Raw genomic sequence first — 20,654 nt, 5'->3', positions numbered from 1 at the left:
ATTTTGGGATTTTTAGGGCTTACCTGAGTCCATCAAACTCTAATGGGTAGCTGACTTTAGTTGGGGAAAGTAAAGGCGGTTGGTCGTTGTACTGGCCACATGACACCCTCGTTAACCGTTGGCCATAGAAACAGATGACCTTAACATCATCTGCCCCATAGATCGTAAGGTCTGAAAGGGAAACTACTTTTTTTTTTATAGTCCAGCAATATTAAAATCAAACGTTTGTTTAAAGGAAACAACAACCCATTCTGAAAAAAAACAAAAACACTATTTAGTCTTTAGTTAACATTAATTATTTCTCTAGTTTAGACATTTGCAGTTTATGCTCAGTAGTGAACGCTCTTCTAGATGTTTGTAAAATGTTTTATATGTTTCGGATGTTCCTTCAGAGTTGAAGATAATTACTTCCTAGTCCAAACCTCCCGCAGGACGACGGGGGATGGGAGCGGGCAGGGTTTGAACCCGGGACCATCGATGAATCTGAACGACAGTCCAGCGTGCAAACCGCACGACCAGGCAGCCATCCATGGGGGTGTACCTGAAACGATTTCTTTTTCCATCGTGTGCTGGCTTTCCTTTAGCTGGCCCTGAAGAAGCATCATAGGGATGTGGGAGTTGTCCTTTCTGCTGATGTGGCTGAGACTGCAACAGGTCTGCGTGGATGCTTTGCCACCTGGGAGACAGAAGCAAATGATTGATCATCGTTTCTTCGCTCTGTAAAAAAAAACTGGCTCAAATATCGCCTAGCTTTATTTATTTTAATTAACCTTTTTAGCTCGGCGACCCCTTTTTACTATTCCCCACCATGCGGTGACCCCCAACCGTAAATATTCTAAAGTAACAGCGCTTTTGATAATGTTATAAAAATCGTAATCCATAGTTCTGTTGGTCTTAGGCGACCCTTGCAAAATCGTCATTCGACCCCCCAAGGGGGTCGCCATCCACATGTTGAGAACCCCTGGCACAAGAAAATAGCGCTGGTAGAAAACAAAAGCGTCGGAGAAAAAAAAATATATTTAATGACTCTAGCTCCATTTGGAATAACAGTGTGTGACCAAACATTCCAGGCTCACATAGGTCTCACCAGCCTCACGAAGAGCTACAAAACTCCAGTGCAATGACCCCTGGATGACACTCGGTCTTTAACGTACCTCGATGGATGAACTACATTTTTTAAAAAACCTCTATTCAAGTCACAACTGGAAACCGGGTGAAACCTGGACACGGGATTCAAAAACGGCTGGAACGATTTTCCTGGAAATTTAACAGAAAAGAATGACTAGCCACACTGGGAAAACTCTAGTTTGACCATTATAATTTCAAAGTACAAAAAAAAAAAAAAAGAAAGAAATTTAAATTTGGCTAAAGAACTAGGTCTAGATCTAGATTCAACATCGGTTTTGACTGGGCTATCCGCGTTCTTAGGAGGATTATCCCTTCGGGAATTTCCGAATGTAAGGCTTTATTGAATCACGAGTGAAATAAATTAATGTTCATGAAAATTTTTGCGCATCTAAGTCTTGACCCTAGCCCTATAGCATAGGAATATAATTAAGTTTAGTAGATCTATCCATTCACTTAACCAGCGGAGAAATACACGTTCTATTGCTTTTTTTTTAAATCCCATCAGTAATTAAGAGAAAAACAATTAATCTATATCGTATAAGTTAAATGATGGAGGCAATGTCTTATTGAAAAAAAGAAATTATTTTTTAAAAATGTTTTTCTTATTGTTATTTAAAAAAAAAAAAGAAACTTTTCTTTAAATAGAAAATTAAGATTTTGTTTGTTGAAGATAAAATCGATGTTGAAGAAAAAAATATGTATTTTAGAAGATTAAATTAAAGATTTCAAGATGAATACATTTTTGCAACTGCCCTTATAAAAAGAAATAAAACAGACACTACAAAAAAAAACAACATAACTTTAAAAACATTCGACAAAAATTTCCTGTTTTTATTTCTCGTTCATCTGCCGTAGTTTCTCCCAGATTTTTCATTAAGTCTGCCTGGCACGGTATCAGCCTGTAATCTCCCAGTCTGGGCAATCTGCTATCGTTTTGTACTCAGCGGTTTTCACACTATTGCAGGGGATCGTCTCAGAGGCTTCAAGCAATCAGTGTGTAGCGTGTATGTGTGTGTGTGCATGGGATTGTTTATGCGACATGTTTACGGGACTCTGTGTGTGTGTGTGTGTGACTTGTTTTATCTCTTTTGCTGTTTTTCTTGCTTCCGCATCACAACTTAGAGCGATGTATTCATGCGCGCTGCAGAACTAAGGGAGACGAACAATAGTCATCTTTCAAGGCTGTATACATTCCCTTAAATGTAAACACTGGTAGTCAAGACGTGACAATGAATACGCTAATAGAAAACATAAGCTTTAAAATTGCGGTGTCAATCGTTTAAAAGACATTGTCACAGGAAATCGAGTTATTTGTCCTTCAAAAATGTTTTTGGACAAGAATATGTGTTTTTTTCATCCAGACAGAGGTACACAACTTTTTCTACCTGTCACAGCCTTAAAATTTGTCTCTAAAATACTCATGACAATACAAGAAAGTTATTATTGTTATTTGAGATTCTACCTTCGAGATAAGAAACGTAACAATAATACGTAAAACACTGATCCATAGCTTATAAATAAAAGTAAATAAATAAAACTACCTAATATATACTTCAAGATAAACAAAGATCAAAGCACAGTTCTTATTCCACAAGTTGGGACAAATTAGTATAAGTGCGTCTTCTAAACTAGTGCTGTTACAGCATGGTGTAGGTTGTCTGAGTCAGCCAGGGAAACAAATATCTTCGCAGAGTTTAAGTCATTGATTAACATGCATGAATAGATTGACTAAATTTAATCTGCTAAGGCGCGCGGTGGCTGACTGCTTAAGCACTTGTCTTCCGAACCTGGGGTCCTGGGTTCGAATCTCGGTGAAGACTGGGATTTTGAATTTCGGGGTTTTTAGGGCGCCCCTGAGTCCACCCAACTTTAATGCGTACCTGACTTTTGATGAGGAAAGTAAAGGCGGTTGCTTGTGTGCTGGCTACATGAGAGCCAGCGTTGATTGTTTGACAAAATAACAGATCTGCCATTGAAAGGTCGGTTAGGGTTACTTGTGGCTGAGCGGTAAAGCACTTGGTTTTCGAACCAGGTGTCCTTGGTTCGAATCCTGGTGAAGACTGAGATTTTTAATTCGGGATGTGAATCCACCCAAGTCTAATGGATCCCTGACCTTATAGATCGCAAGGTCTAAAATTGGAACTTTACTTTTACAAGATTGACCTAGGGACATGTGTGTGGCGTAATCAGAACATAACTTTTCTGTAAGATAAGATAACTTTTACAATTTTAAGCTAAAGTATTTATTGGTTGCTATTTATTGATTTTAATTGTTCAACAATACTGGCTCTTTAATGTCAATCTAAACGTGTATGTTGACAAAAAAAAAAGTCACATGTAAACAAAATTATTTTAACAACCATCACACCGAACATTTTCTTTATATTAAAAATATCTTGACATTTTCCATCGCTGGGGCTCCCACGGGATTAGATAGCAGACCTGCTTCCCCAATATTATAATTTCTTTCCAGTAATATTTTTCCCTAGAGAGCTTTGCTACAACAACTGACTTTTCCGGCCATATCGGTATCGATTTCAGAGACCCGGATAACGAACAGTAACCTTACTATGCTTACTATGCTACTGGACTTGTGTGTCATAATAATTTTATTATTCAGTTGTTCAGATGTTGCGACTCGGTGGAGAAAAACGAGCCGAAATATTAAACATTTTTGGCTTTGAATTTTTTAGCTAACATTTTGGTTTCTCTGATAGTGAAATTCAGCCTGTGGGAAACAAGATGAGTGATTTTTATTTCACCACTCTCACCTTCACCTATCCCTTACTCTGTTGGGGCACCACACAAGATCTGTCGACCGTCTTTGCCCATTTCTCTTTGTCTTTCGTCTTGGATTAAATTTCATTCAATGACATGCCTGTCCATTTTTCCTATGTTGTCTTCCAACCTGCTTTCTCTATCTGCCTCTTCTTCTTTTTCCTGGTACTGTTCCCTGTAGCAAGGTCTTTGCCAGCACTGACAACCTTGTGATGTGGTTATAGAGTTTAAGTTTGCGTTTTTTGACAGTGGTTAGTAGGTCATCATGGGGTCCTATTGCTGTATCAATCCAGTTTCTACATCCTTTCGTTTGTGATACTTTCATTTCATCTTATTAGTTTGCTAGCTCATGGACAACTCAGGGTGGGTGGACATGGATTTCGAAAACGTCTCTAACAATTTTCATAGAGATTTGACAGTTTATGTATATCTTTGGGATAAACAATTACTAGCTAATTGACAACACAGGGAGAAGTCTGTTTGACCTTTTTACTTTTTCAAAATAATTATCTTCTAAAATTAAAATTGGTTTGGAGTTCTAGGCAATCTTTATCTTAAACACACATTCGTCAGCGGGTATTCCCTATTCGTTAAAGAGCTGAATAAATAAATAGAAGTTCCGAAACATTTTGCGCACTGTCTATTCTACTATGTCTGGAACTATAGACCTAACTTTAACATACCTAGATCCAGTCATCTAGTCATCTTGGAATGACTTAAGACTCGTGTCCACCCAACCTTTAACCTTAAGAGTTAGCTAAGTGACAGAAGGAATTGTACAACAAACAAAATTTGTTTTAAAATCTTTTTTTTTAAAAAGGATTATCTAAGGGGAAGAACCTGTCATTTCAATACTGCGGGAATAAGTTCCCTTTTTCCATATAGAACAAAATTAATAACAACTAATTGATTAACTAATTGTTGTTTTTTTTTTTTAATGATTCGTGTATCGTTATCGGCTATGAATATTTATGCGAAATTTCAACTTGATCCGAGAATGGGAAATGGGACAAAAAATAATACGTGAAATAACTCCACATTTACAGCCACATTTCTTAATAAGTATCATTTATATCCCTATTTCGATATCAAACAAATACCTTTACCTTTACATCATCTGCCCTATAGACCACAAGGTCTGAAAGGGGAACTTTACTTTACTATAGAAAATAGGAGACCACACGAGTACCGCTTGGCATGGTTTAAAGTATTTCCTGTAGTACGCGTTCCACAGATATCTTATCTTATCTTATGAAATACAGACGTTACTTCAAAAAAGAAGATGACTACGTCAATATCTACAATACAATTCTGTGTAGCCTAGAAAATAAGTGGGTCATTGCAATCAACAGAAAGTAATTCCAATAAAATTATTTGCTTTTAAAATCGAAAGTCGTTGACATGACGGTATATTATCTCCCTTTGGCGACCAGCAATAAAGATCCGATAACCTGTCATCTTTGGTAATTGCTTGTTAATTTTATGGCATTCAAGAATCGTTCCTAGAGATGCGTTCAAGAATCGTTCCTAGAGATGCGTTCAAGAATCGTTCCTAGAGATGCGTTCAAGAAGAATCGTTCCTAGAGATGCGTTCAAGAATTGTTCCTAGAGATGCGTTCAAGAATCGTTCCTAGAGATGCGTTCAAGAATCGTCCCAAGAGATGCGTTCAAAAATCGTTCCTAGAGATGCGTTCAAGAATCGTTCCTAGAGATGCGTTCAAGAATCATTCCTAGAGATGCGTTCAAGAATCATTCCTAGAGATGCGTTCAACAATCGTTCCCAGAAATGCGTAATGTAGGCTTATAATTAATAATGTCCTATGACTGAATATATCGTGTCACATCATTATGTCTCAAATAAGCTTTAGCTTGTAAGTTCCGACAGTTATACGATATTGCTGTGGTGGTCAAATCAACGCTCAGCCACTAGTCCTATGACCAACGAATGTACTGCAAGCGGTAACAAATAATTCCTTCAGTATTTGCAGTGCGGCTAAATATTTAGGATTTCGTCCCCTTAGATAATTAAACACTTGAACACTTTATTTCTCTTACACCCATTCTCGAATCAAATTGAAACTTTAAGCAATTATTTATTGTACCTAACTAAACATGAATCAATAAAAAAAATTAACCAATTAGTCAATTAATTATTGGTAATTACTTATTTTGCATCAATAAGGGAAACAATTCTTCCTTATTGAGAGATATAGTTGTAAGGGGTTGTTTCCCTTAGCTTTTTTTCAAATGAATTTTAAAAATATTTTGCTTGTTTTGATGTCGTGGTTACACATAACGACTTATTTTTTTTTTTTATTTTTCCATCTGACTTACGGCAGACGACAATTTATTTTATAAAGTGCAAGTACTTTTAAGTATGACGTCCACTGGGGTTGCTCTCAAAGAAATAATGTTAAGAGACAGATGTTTGGCAACAAGGAATGGGTGTAGTAAATAGGTCTAGATGTGCAGTAAATATGAATAGATGTCGTAAACTTTCTTGTTGCGAAAAAGCAATAACAATCATAGCGACGTTAATAAAGTTCAAGTGGATTGTTTCGCTTAAACTAAACAATGTCAAGGACACTAAAATGAACATAACTGTTGCCAACTAAATAGAATTAAGTGGAACTACAAATAGAAAGAGAAAATTTGATTCTGCTGTTCTATAAAGTGCACACAAAAATTATCATAGAAGTTAATCAATAGTTTATCAATAGTTTATCAATAGTTTATCCATAGTTTATCAATAATCAATAGTTTATCGATAGTTTATCAATAGTTTATCAGTTTATCAATAGTTTATCAATAGTTTATCAATAGTTTATCAGTTTATCAATAGTTTATCAACATGTTATCATTGGCTTATCAATAGCTATAAATAGTTTATCAATAATCAAGGTTTATCAATAGTTTATCAATAGTTTATCAATAGTTTATCAATAGTTTATCAGTTTATCAATAGTTTATCAATAGTTTATCAATAGTTTATCAACATGTTATCATTGGCTTATCAATAGTTTATCAATAGTTTATCAATAGTTAAGCAACAGTTTATCAATAGTTTATCAATAGTTTATCAATAGTTAAGCAACAGTTTATCAATAGTTTATCAACATGTTATCATTGGCTTATCAATAGTTTATCAATAGTTTATCAATAGTTAAGCAACAGTTTATCAATAGTTTATCAACATGTTATCATTGGCTTATCAATAGTTTAGCAATAGTTAAGCAACATTTTATCAATAGTTTATCAATAGTTTATCAATAGTTAAGCAACATTTTATCAATAGTTTATCAATAGTTTATCAATAGTTAAGCAACATTTTATCAATAGTTTATCAATAGTTTATCAATAGTTTATCAATAGTTTATCAATAGTTTATCAATAGTTAAGCAACATTTTATCAATAGTTTATCAATAGTTAAGCAACATTTTATCAATAGTTTATCAATAGTTTATCAATAGTTTATCAAGTTTATCAATAGTTTATCAATAATCAATAGTTTATCAATAATCAATAGTTTATCAATAATCAATAGTTTATCAATAATCAATAGTTTATCAATAGTTTATCAATAGTTTATCAATAGTTTATCAATAGTTTATCAATAGTTTATCAACATTTTATCAATAGTTTATCAATAGTTTATCAATAGTTTATCAATAGTTTATCAAGTTTATCAATAGTTTATCAATAGTTTATCAACATTTTATCAATAGTTTATCAAGTTTATCAATAGTTTATCAATAGTTTATCAACATTTTATCAATAGTTTATCAATAGTTTATCAATAGTTTATCAACATTTTATCAATAGTTTATCAACATTTTATCAATAGTTTATCAACATTTTATCAATAGTTTATCAATAGTTTATCAATAGTTTATCAACATTTTATCAATAGTTTATCAACATTTTATCAATAGTTTATCAACATTTTATCAATAGTTTATCAATAGTTTATCAATAGTTTATCAATAGTTTATCAATAGTTTATCAATAGTTTATCAAGTTTATCAATAGTTTATCAATAGTTTATCAATAGTTTATCAATAGTTTATCAAGTTTATCAAGTTTATCAATAGTTTATCAAGTTTATCAATAGTTTATCAATAGTTTATCAATAGTTTATCAATAGTTTATCAAGTTTATCAATAGTTTATCAATAGTTTATCAACATTTTATCAATAGTTTATCAAGTTTATCAATAGTTTATCAATAGTTTATCAACATTTTATCAATAGTTTATCAATAGTTTATCAATAGTTTATCAACATTTTATCAATAGTTTATCAACATTTTATCAATAGTTTATCAACATTTTATCAATAGTTTATCAATAATTTATCAATAGTTTATCAACATTTTATCAATAGTTTATCAACATTTTATCAATAGTTTATCAACATTTTATCAATAGTTTATCAATAGTTTATCAATAGTTTATCAATAGTTTATCAATAGTTTATCAATAGTTTATCAATAGTTTATCAATAGTTTATCAACATTTTATCAATAGTTTATCAACATTTTATCAATAGTTTATCAACATTTTATCAATAGTTTATCAACATTTTATCAATAGTTTATCAATAGTTTATCAATAGTTTATCAATAGTTTATCAATAGTTTATCAATAGTTTATCAATAGTTTATCAACATTTTATCAATAGTTTATCAATAGTTTATCAATAGTTTATCAACATTTTATCAATAGTTTATCAATAGTTTATCAATAGTTTATCAATAGTTCTTTTATCCTGTACACCAGATCCACCAGAAAGCTATTTCTAACTCTACGGGCATAGATTTTAAAAAAATCTTTATTATAAGGCTTGTCTTGTCAAAAGATTAATGAAAATATGGTGTCGTGCAGTATTTCACCTTTTTGAGAGGTCCTAGCTGTGATCTACAATTGACTCGCCTCGTCCATTATTTTCGCGAGGCAGCAGCGAAATTCCCAGTTTGTTTTTAAGAATTTTAGGTAAAGTTCTAGCTGCGCAGAGGTTTAAAAAAATTTGCTTTTCTTTGAAATAAAAGAGGCCAGAGTAAGAAAACGTACAAATGAAATTAACAGGAAAAGCAAAAGAAAACAGAAACATAATTGAGAAGATTGGCTAATGGCAGCTTTCTGTTCAACCAATCAAATTTTGAGAGCCAAATTGACACCCTTCTAATATCGCTCTGTTGACAAAGCAAATGGGGAAAAAAATATTGACAAGACCACTTCTGTAAAATGTAGAAAGTGTTTTAATTAAATAAATGAATTGTGCAGTGTTTAGATTTTTTTGTTTGTTTGTCGAAAGCATGCTTGCCCTGGATGTGGCAAAATATGTAGGTCACAGCTGGGACTGCGCAGCCACTGCATTCCTCACTAATCTTCGGACTCGAAGACAAGCCTTGTTAGTCGAAAACATCACGCTGGCCCGCCACTGGGTGTATAAGCTCAGACGGTTGTGATGATACATTTAGACCTACTGGGTAATCTTCCCCTTAGCAGACCTTGCGATCCTTATGGTAACAGTAACTGATTGGGCACCAACAGTAACTGATTGGACACCAACAGTAACTGATTGGACACCAACAGTAACTGATTGGACACCAACAGTAACTGATTGGACACCAACAGTAACTGATTGGACACCAACAGTAACTAGGGTGTCATGTGGCCAGCACAACGACTACATCATCTTTTAAATGTTGCGTGGACTAAAGGACATCCTAAAAATCTTAAGGTACAAAGAAAGTCTTCACCAGTACTGGAACTTATGCGCCTCGGTCCCTAAGTCGAGTTTTACTTCTCGGCCACCTCAGAAATATGTAGTCTATATACACATAAACAAAATCATAGCAAAATATTTTAATTTATAAAATACTAAGACAATTTCAAAATGTCACTGTGGCCCAGAGCACTTAGCCTTGAACCTTCTTAGTTATATATCTTTTCTTTCTTTTTTTTTTTCTATGTCCTTTTTATGCATAAAAAAATAAGAAAAGAATAAAGAAAGAGGAGAAAAAGAGACAGATTTAATTTTACTTAAAGACACAGGAAAGCGTCGATACAATAAAAACTGTAGAAATCAAGAAAAATTTTGTTTTTCAACATATTGCCTTGACTAGGTTTTAATACAATTTCCTTTGAATTCCTTGTTTATTTATTTGTTTATTTGTTTATTTATTTTTATGTTTATTTATTTATATTTTTTTATTTGTTTATTTTTTTTTTGTTTATTTATTTATTTATTTTTATGTTTATTTATTTATATTTTTTTATTTGTTTATTTTTTTTTTATTTCTTTTCCTCTTCAGGTGTCCTCCATTATATTTTTCATCATACCAATGTCTTTGATCGCCCTGTTGTATTTCTTCATTGCCCTGGCCATCAGGAGGTCCACGCTGATTAGAGCCGGCTCTAACTCGTCCAATGACTGCTCCCACACGCACTCTAACAGCGACGTGCGACAGAACAGCACCAACCAGCAGCACGCCAGAATCAGGCAGTCGGTTCTCAAGATGTTGGGTAAGAATTAGGGCAGTTTCAAATTTGGAGCTTCCATTGCTAATATAGGCGGGTATTGGAGCTTCCATTTCTAATAGAGGCGGGTATTTGAGCTTCCATTGCTAATATAGGCGGGTATTGGAGCTTCCATTGCTAATATAGGCGGGTATTGGAGCTTCCATTGCTAATATAGGCGGGTATTGGAGCTTCCATTGCTAATATAGGCAGGTACTGGAGCTTCCACTGCTAATATAGGCGGGTATTTGAGCTTCCATTGCTAGTATAGGCGGGTATTGGAGCTTCCATTGCTAATATAGGCAGGTACTGGAGCTTCCATTGCTAATATAGGCGGGTATCGGAGCTTCCATTGCTAAAATAGGAGGGTATTGGACCTTCCATTGCTAACATAGGTTGGTACGCTTATGTATATATTGGTGTAGGCATTTTTATTCAGAAATATAATCATTTCAGTGATACTAGGAAAAAATAATGCCAAGAATAAACTTTCATAGATCTAGTGTTTCCGATTTAGCTGTATGGCGACATCACGAAGACGCCAGGGCTCGCTAAGATCTTCCTGCATGGAACAGTACCAGGAAAAAGAGGTGTCAGAGAAAGCGATGGGAAGGTAATATCAAAGAATGGACGGACCGAACATTGAAAGAGAATCTAGTCAAGGCGAAAGGCAGAAAGGAAAGGAGAAAGACGGTCTACAGATCATGTGTGCTGCCCCAACGGTCCAACTAAGTGTTATTCATTCATATAAAGTGAAGAATGTGAAAGACTTAAGAAGCCCACCAGTTTCCTTGACAGTTTTATCTTTACGTATTTTTTTTCCTGCCATTCCTATGAACTCACTCTATCTTATATGTTCTATGATTTTATATTTAATGAACTTTTTTTGGTGGTTGATGATGACGTTGTGTGTGTGTGTGTGAGAGAGAGAGAGAGAGAGAGAGAGAGAGAGAGAGAAAGAGGATGTGTATGTGTGTGTTTTCTCCTCATAACAATATTTCCTCCTGCATAAAGATTTCCAGAACTCTTAATCTTCAAAGAATTTAATAGTCTCCCCTGCCCTGGACATTTCAATCTCAAACCAATTGTTCTGATGTGTCTGAGATGAACTCTGGTTGAATTCAAAGAAAGGAAGGAGTACTCTTCCCGTAGTACTCTGCCAAGAAGCTGTGCCGTCCAGCGTAATGCCTTGTGACCCACATACAGATCTAGCGAGCGTCATACGTTTCAGGTAAAATGATGAAACACGAAAGGTCGAACAATGGGTCTCCACAGCATTGCCAAGCAGCGACACCTGTACCAAGATGTAATCTGACTTGACCATCCAGGCTACGAAACAACCCAGCATAACCAACACCCTGTATGACAGCCAACACCGAGACAAACATTGCCAGAGCACAGACTGCAAAAGATCTTACAAATCAGCATTAAAAACTGGCTAGTTGGGAGAAAAAAAGAAGACCCTTCAGACCCAACGACGTTACTGTAGGAGACAATGAAGGAAGAGCCCAGACTTTGAAGGCCATCATTGACGAAGTACGTCACGGTGCTGACCATCCAATACCAGTGCACCCTCAGCCATTATATGTCTGATACAAAAATTAAACGAATAATCTCCTTTCTTATTACGTGTGTAATTATTTCTTATACTGCTTTTTATTTTTCGAGACCACTATTTAGAGCAGGGGTTCTCAACCTGTGGATCGCGACCCCATTGTGGGTCGATTGACAATTAGCCAGGGGTCGCCTAAGACCATCGAAAATATGGATTGTTTTTGTCTTTTATTCTATTGCTGTGTGTGTGTGTGTGAGTGGGGGGGGGTCGCAGCAGAGTGGGGGATTGTAAAAAGGGGTCGCCGAGCATAAAAGGTTGAAAACCGCTGATTAAGAGTAATGAAAGAGTCTTCATGGAATAGTTGGGTCTGGAACCTTTGATTCAAGTAACGCCCTAGCGCTTCCAGACAAATCCAAGTGAAAATCTTTGGATTAACTTTTTTTCTAGTCTTTTTTTTTTAATTCCTACATGATTAAGATTTATTGCAGTTGTGTGGTATATTGGACATGAATAGAAGAAAGGCTTTAAGATTCGTGCAGACCAATTATTTGAAAGGCATGCGAATGTTCTATAATGTTATTGTCATACAAGATATTTGAGATTTCTGTTGTGTGCTTGATATCATCTCTTTGTTTGGATCGAATTTCTATCTCACCCTTTTTTGTACCTTTTTTTTCAGTGGCTGTTGTAGTGGCGTTCTTTATCTGCTGGGCGCCCTTCCACAGTCAACGCCTTCTGTCGGTGTACGACGGGACTTCCAGTAAAAACATGGAGGCCCACAACGTCGTGTTATATATCAGCGGCGTCACCTACTACGTTAGTGCCACTGTCAACCCGGTACTATACAGGTAACGCCCCTGACTCCTAGAAACATGAATTTGCCCAGAAGGGAAATGTTACCATTGCAATAACCAAACGTTAGCCTAGGGCTAGCCCCTGATTTTAATATGTATAGGCGTGGGTAGGATTTTTGTTGAGGTACCTCCTCAAGCTTCAGTGTAAATGTACTTTATAATCTCAATGGACTTAAAAGCGAGTCCTATTTGTCTTGAAACAGAGAAACTTCTGAAGTTAATCTAATTTTCTTTATTTTTGTACATTTATTTTAATTTGTTAAAAACCATATTTTTGCACTATATTAAATCCGGCCCTGTCTATGCCTAGTGGTGGGGGAAAATGAACTGGAAACATTAGACTCAAACTATGCGTACACAGAAAAAAAAATTATAAGCCACATTACTTTGTAAAAATTGTTTGTTTTCAGTCTCAAAACCTAAGGTTCTCAACTACATACATTGAAACAATTAAGCATATGTATATAAATTATATACATATGTATAGGACTACTGAACTTATCTATTTTTTTAATTTTTTTTTTTAAAGGAAACCTCAGAATTTGCGCTATTCAATTTTAGCATGGGAATCCTTGGGCCTTAGGCCTCTTTTCTTCGCCTCTTTTTTGGGCTTTGTGTGCCTCTTTTATGGGCCATCTTGCCTCTTTTGTGGGCTTTTTTTAAATATGTTTTTATTTGTAAGTTCTCATAATTCACAAGTATTAAATCATAAACAATTGAAAAGTGATTAACCTAAAAATATACTAATAGTAATAGAAATATTATTTAATGTCAAAGACATACTACCTAACCATCCTAACCATTGAACCCACTAGAGACAGAAAAATGATACAAGTATCCTCTACTCCAGAACAATCCACACAATATCAGATATCCCTGACCCCCAACACCCCATTTCTGGAATACTACCTGAGCATTGTACAAGTATATAAAAATCAAACTAGATCATTCTCTACCCTAAAATCCATTATTTTTCTAAATGTCAATTCTAAGTGATTAGGATCAAGCACCTTATTATTATGTAGAGCTTTGAGCCAGCTAGCCCAAGCAAGATTCCTGTATTCGGAAACAATAATCAAGTTAAGGTTATGCACCATTTTATTTTTTAGTTTTGGCAGCTTGTTTAAAACAATAGACAAGTTAACATTTACATAGTTGCCACAGTTTGCTTCTAATAAGTCCCTTACAGTACTTCTAACTTTAAGGAATAATGGACATTCCAAATAGATATGTTTCTCATTTATCAGCATTTTCAAGATGGCATAATATACATTCTCGGTCATTTGCCCGTTTTCTAACCATAGGGGTCATCCCAAGGATAAGTCTATAACTTATCTCTCTAGCTTTTGGTGGGATATGTTTGCTGTGTAGGTTTATGAATGTGTCCTTGAATTCTGTCACCCCAAGAACTCTCCCCCACTTGATCCTATTCACTAGGCTTTCGTGTAACAGCTTTTTAAGTGTTGTGTATGATTCTTTGGTTTTGTTGTGTATTAAATGTTCATTACCAGGTAAGGTTCTTGAAATAGATCTGTAAAATGGATGAGTGACTGTACCAAAATAGTGAGGAGTATCATTGTGTATTGGAAGAAGACTACTTAATCTTAAACCATAATAGTAAATTGTCAAGGGAAGGTTTGTTGGGTTTCTAACTACTTAACCTACAAATTTTAACCTTAGCGAATGTATTTTAGTTTTAACATCTTGCAAGTTTATCCCCCCATCCTCTTTGTTTTGAATGAGTGTAGTGTGCTTAATGCTCCTAATAGTGTTTTTAAATATAAAGCTTCTAATTAATTTGTTCTGCTTGTTTATGAATTTAGGAGGTGGCTCTGTAATGTTAGCTAAATAGACTTATCTAAATTCTCATTCACTTCAACTAATTTTGATTCTACATGAAGAGAAATCTAAATATTTATATTTCTTATATTTTCACAAATAGGTTTAAAATTGGTTTATGTTGTCAAAGAATAAAAAAAAAAACAGCATTTTAAAACTACGCTCCAGTGTTTGTGTAAAGACCTCACATTCATCTTGGTAAAAGTTTGCAATTAAATTATTAAACCGCTCTAGCACTGATGTATATCATATTTCTTCTTAATTTTCGTATCAGTAAATCACCGTGTGAAGCATTTAGTGTTGTGTAACTTACTTAGTTTATGCTTAGAGTTGATATTTATTTGTAAAAAAAAAAAATAGGTGCCGATACTCAGTGATGGATTGCCTAACTTTTAACGACTAATAAATTAATAATAAACGTTAAAATACAAGAACAGTAAAAAAAAAAAAAAAAAAAATTCCCTTCATTGAAAAAGGTGCCTGTGCGTACCAACGGTACCGTCACAAAAAAAAAGAACTGCTTAAGCCTCGGAGTTAAAACCTAAGCCTTCTGTTCATAATTTGACAAAGAATTAATACTTAGAATTGATATATAGAATTGATACTTAAACCTAGAGTTAGTATTTACAGTTTCTGTATGGCTTTTAAATTTATTTCAATGTTTAGGATCGATGACATACTCTCAAAACCTACCGCAGGATTGTAGTGGGCAGGGTTCAAACTAGGACCAAGAATCGATACTTTTTGAACCAAGAATCGATACTTTTTGGACCAAGAATGGATTCTTTAAGTTCATACTTAGACTCTGTGTCGATACTTAAACCTAGAGTAGATACTTATATAGTTAGACCTTATATGGTAACACCTTTAGTAAAATCACTAAATTTAGAAAGCCTTCAGGATAGAAGACTCAAAAGTAAGGTAGCAATTATACATCAAACACTGAACCATAATCATCAAATACAAAAACAAAACCTAATAAAATACTCACTAAGACATAAAGATAAAGGCACATTCCTCGTTCCATATGCTAGGACAAATTTGTACAAATACTCCTTCTTCCCTAGTGCTATTAGAGCATGTATTGGGTTGCCTGAGCCAACCAGAAAAACTAGTGACTTGGCAGAATTTAAGTCATTGGTTAACATGCTTGATTAGATGCATGACGCGTAGGACGTAATCATCTTCTTTTTTGAAGTAACGTCTGTATATTTATAAGATAAGATAATATAAGATAAGATAAGATAGACCATTGCAATTATTTTGTTCGTCTTTCAGCATTATGTCCCTCAAGTTTCGCCAAGCGTTCAGGGCCACCCTGCTGTGCTGCTGTTCATGGGCTCGGTCAAGGCCGAAGAGGCGCGCTAATAGAAACTCCTACACCTTCAAGTTCCACCACCGGGCAGCCCAAGCCAACACTCACTGCTCCATCGTCGAGAGCAGCAGCAGCAACACCAACAATAACGTCAGCAACAACAACAAGCAGGTGGCCAACTTCACCACGCCCGTCTTGTGCTGCGTCGTCGGGAACGAGGCCGTGTCCACGCAGCTGGAAGGACGTCCGCTGGTCGGCGTCGTAGCCTGCGAGCCCCCCAGACGGCATAGCTACGAGAGTAACTGCTACGGGCCGGCAAATAACCTCCCAAGAATGTTATGAAGATGGGTGAACGTTATGACGTCATCATTTCTTGTGCTCAAGTGTCTACACGCTTCAAGTTTTGAAGGTAAATGTAATGCAACTGCCAAAAAAAAAATCGGACAGAAAAAACAAGGCACTCAAAGATTTGAATAATCTTGGAGCGTATTTTCACCATCATTTCTTAGATGGAATTTGTATTACAAAATTTGCATTCTTGAAGCTCAGAGACAGAGACTATTTCACTTCCCTCTTCTTGCCACTAGTTGCGCAGAGTTCTTGTGCGCACTCCATAAACATGCCACGGTATTCAAAACGAGGCTGAGTCGTGTATGAACTCCTGCAGACGTGTATGCAAATGATCTCGTGCACTTATAGACAGCGTGAGGATATCAATTCGAGGCACTCCCTCTGTCAACATGGCGAAACTATATTTATACATATGTACATCATGTAAAATGAAGATGAGATACTATCATATTTTCTATGTACCTGAGTCGACCTGACCATAAAAAGGCTACAACTTTTTCTTTCATTGCCATTTCATTATTTGTACTAAAAATATTACATAAATGCACATTATTGTGTTTTATTCACATAACATTCACATAACATTCTAGCATCATATAAAAAAGTTAGCCTTTGTTTCGGAATTAAATTTAGGGAACACGCGTAGGACGTAATCAACGTAATCAACGTTATCAACTTATTATTATTATTTTTTTTTTTTTTTTTTTGAAGTTACGTCTTACGTCTGTATTTTATAGGATAAGATGAGATTGTACAGTTTCAAAGAAAATGAATAACATGTTGCAAGGGAAGTAACTAAGCGAATGTGTTTCTCTTTCTGAAAATTCTGATTGTCTACCGTAGAACATATGTATTTTTTCGTAAAAAATGAAAATATTGAACTTCTAGCAGTACCGGCTTCGCCCGTTGATTTATTCCCATCTTTATATGGATAATTATGGTCGGAACAATCCTTTCTTTTCTTTTTTTGAAATTTGATAAAAGGGGCACATTTTAACGATCAACCTAACTCTCTTTTCTCTCTCTCTCTCTCTCTCTCTCTCTTTCTTTAGAACTCCCATTTGTTTTGTTGTTTTTTTTTTAGCCTGCGCATCGAAATTTCTCCGACATAGACTTTTGACTTGATTTAGAAACACTGGCTAATAATGTTCCCCAGACACATAAACGCAGGTATATTTTGGGTACGTTCATTTAGTATCACTTTCACTTATCCCCCCCCCCCCCAAATCCGCCCAAAACAAAAGTTAGTCTTTCGTGTGACTTTCTCTTCGGCTTACCTATTCAACCTATATTGTACTTCGACCGTGACCCGGGGAGGGGGGGGAGGGGGGGGGTTTAGGCCGCAATCTACATCTAAAGCATTTCAAACAAAATATCACGAATTCTGTCTTGGTAAAGCAGGTTTTTTTTTTCTTTTTCCATAAGTCTTCTTATTTTAATCCTAAAATTTCCTCGTCTTTTTAGGCAAAACCCAATCCTAATAGCATTTCAAGAGAGAGAGGGGGTGGGCACGGCATGGCCTAAATTGTGCCAATGTGTCAAATATCCAAAATATCGTATATGAGAACATGAACCAATCAATAAATTAAACCAATTAATTAATTAATCAGTGTTGCATTATTGATTTTGTTTGGTATAGAAAAGGGAAAATAAATCTTACCGTATTGAGATGAGAGTATTGACTGTAAATGTGCAGTTCTTTCCACTTATCTAAGGTTGTTTTGTGTTGTTGTTTTTTATTTTGGGGGGGGGGGTGTGGAATGAGTATTTTTAAATACATTTTGCTTGATTAAAAATTGAATAAGATTTTCTCTTGTTGTTAAGTGTTCCTACAAAGTAGGCTTACCTATGATAACTTGTCTCTTTTTTAAAGATAGCATCGTATACTGAGTACACCACATCTCATAAGTACACATATCATATGCTCAATATGTTGATTGTTGTTTTAGTGTGCAATCCTTCTCATATATGTGTCTCCCGTTACAGTTAATGATTTCGTATTTATTTTGTAAAATATTTTTGTCCGTATGTTATATTTATTTTAAATGTACACAAATTATACACTCGTGATATTTCTGTCATTATTGGTTCTGTTCTCTACTTTATGTAAATCTAGTTCTCTATTCATATAGCCTACTTTGACTTCAAATACAAATGAGTGCCAAACACTTGCCAAATACGATACGTATAGAATTGTTTTAAAAAGTCGGCGTTTTTTTAACCCAGATATTTATCTATTTTTTGATACTACTGAACCAATTCAAAGTGTCGGCCCTAGCTATCATAAAGTCTAAGAATAATAATTATTAGTAGTCGACTGGCGGCGTAGCATGCGCCGCTATTTTGAAGGGCCGGCCTTAGACCACTGCAACCTATGCGACCGTAGTGGGCCCAGCACTTTTATAGGACTTGCGCTAATTTTAGGTGTATAAATTATTAAATTAAACCATTTTATAACTTATAACAGATTTCCCGCGGACTGCTGTCAATTTAACAGGAGGTCCTGGAAATCTCCTGAAATTGCAAAATATACGAAAAAGTCCTGGAAATATCCGGAAATTATTAAAATCTTTTGAAAACTCATACTAATCTCCTGAAATATACAGACGAAAATTGTCTTTTTTTTTTTTTACTCTTAAATTACCTAGGATAACTCCCTCCGTCCGAGTTGCAAAAATAAAAGAGTGATCTTTCCATTGTGTCCAAACTCTTGAGCGTGCCCTGTCGCTTCGATAGTAACCTATACATAGCAAGCGATTTGGTGTATCGGGTGTACAAAATACAGGAAGCGTTGCTAAGCTAGGTTTTTTTAACTAGTTACATAATACTTTGTGTGCACATTTTAACACTGCGGGATCATATTTTGTGGAGCTCTTCTGTTTGACACTTTGATGGAGTTGGCGATTCGGAAGTTCAATTTAACGTCCTTGACTTTGTTTAGTTTATCTTAAAGTCTCCAATATGTCCTATGTATATATGCAGGGCCGGTCCTAACTGTTGCGGGGCCCTATGCGAAACGGCTTGCGCGGGGACTAGTCTGGGCGGGTATAAGCATAAAGTAAAAATTAAGATTTTGTATTAGAAAATACATTCGTCTTTGCAATAAATTTTTATAAAAGGAAAGTTGATAATGCCTTTTTTTTTTTGTATCGCGCGTGGGATTGACACCCCAAAATGACAATTTTGTCCATTTTTTCAGATTTTTATGAGTTTTCAGGAGATTTAAATAATTTCAGGAGATTTTCAGGAGGTCCTGGAAAATTAAGAGGCCACGGAAACCATGTTATTATATATAAATGAAAATGTTTACATTAATAATTTACACCTACAATTAGCGCGGGGCCTATGAAAGTGCGGGGCCCACTGTGGCCGCATAGGTTGCAGAGGCCTAAATCCGGCCCTGTATGTATGTATGTATATATGTCTATTTATGTCGTATGAGAGCGTGTATGTATATATATATATATATATATATATATATATATATATATATATATATATATATATATATATATATATATATATATATATATATATATATATATATATATAAAGGCCTCTATTTGCTTATGTATATATGTATAGCCTATATGTCTATTTATGACTTATGAGAGTGTATGTATATAAAAGGTTCTCTATTTGCCTATGTATGAGTGTATTAATTTGTTAAGTTGTTTTGGACTTGATTGTAAATAGTTCCACTTGCAATGTTTTAGAGCGGATTCTTTACCTCTATGGAACTCAGAGAAACATATCCAAGTTTTGAAATTCCCAGTACTTTAATTAATAAATCCAACAATAATACTCGTATAAGCTCTAAATTACAATATCTATATCCAAGGTTGCGTCCCTTTCGCAATACCGGTACCTACAAGCCTAGTCTCTACTCGATACTTCGGGATGAGAGACTTACCTATCCAACTGGTCACTTCTGGAGCGCTTGACTTCAAATGCGAATTGTTTCCCCTTCTTATTGCTACCAATGAAATGATGTCAACTTCTACTACTAGCAATTATTTCGCGTCAACAAATTTCAAGGTTAGGTCGTGAATGCGACCGTCTGTAGCCTATGTTTGGATGTATGCCTGCTGGTGTGTGCGTGATGATTAATCCTTAAAACACACAAAACAAAATGTCCGTATTGAATGTCATCATGATGTCAATAAAAATGTATACTCGAACCTTTGACAGCTTTCAGTTTGTTCTCTTTGTCAGTCATCACGTGACTAACAATCAACTGACTAGCAACCTTATCCAAGAAAATATCTTCTTCTGTACCTGTGAAGTAAAGGCCTTCAGATAAACATATTTTA

General features: G+C 35.0%; 1 protein-coding gene across 1 annotated transcript in view; it reads left to right on the top strand.

Annotated features, from left to right (window-relative positions):
• LOC106070144 (pyrokinin-1 receptor-like) overlaps positions 1-17,042 on the top strand; it is a 50,541-nt gene extending 33,499 nt beyond the window's left edge. Inside the window, exons 5-7 of the mRNA XM_056028329.1 lie at positions 10,223-10,433; positions 12,662-12,830; positions 15,954-17,042. Of these exons, the coding sequence (XP_055884304.1) occupies positions 10,223-10,433; positions 12,662-12,830; positions 15,954-16,332 (759 nt within the window). The 3' untranslated portion in view covers positions 16,333-17,042. The remainder of the gene's footprint in view (positions 1-10,222; positions 10,434-12,661; positions 12,831-15,953) is intronic.
• Positions 17,043-20,654: the final 3,612 nt, after the last annotated feature.

Source organism: Biomphalaria glabrata, chromosome 5 (assembly GCF_947242115.1).
Source record: "Biomphalaria glabrata chromosome 5, xgBioGlab47.1, whole genome shotgun sequence".
NCBI classification, from domain to species: domain Eukaryota; kingdom Metazoa; phylum Mollusca; class Gastropoda; family Planorbidae; genus Biomphalaria; species Biomphalaria glabrata.
The sequence above is the reverse complement of the archived record's forward strand: the minus strand, read 5'-3'. Positions and strand labels throughout refer to the sequence as shown.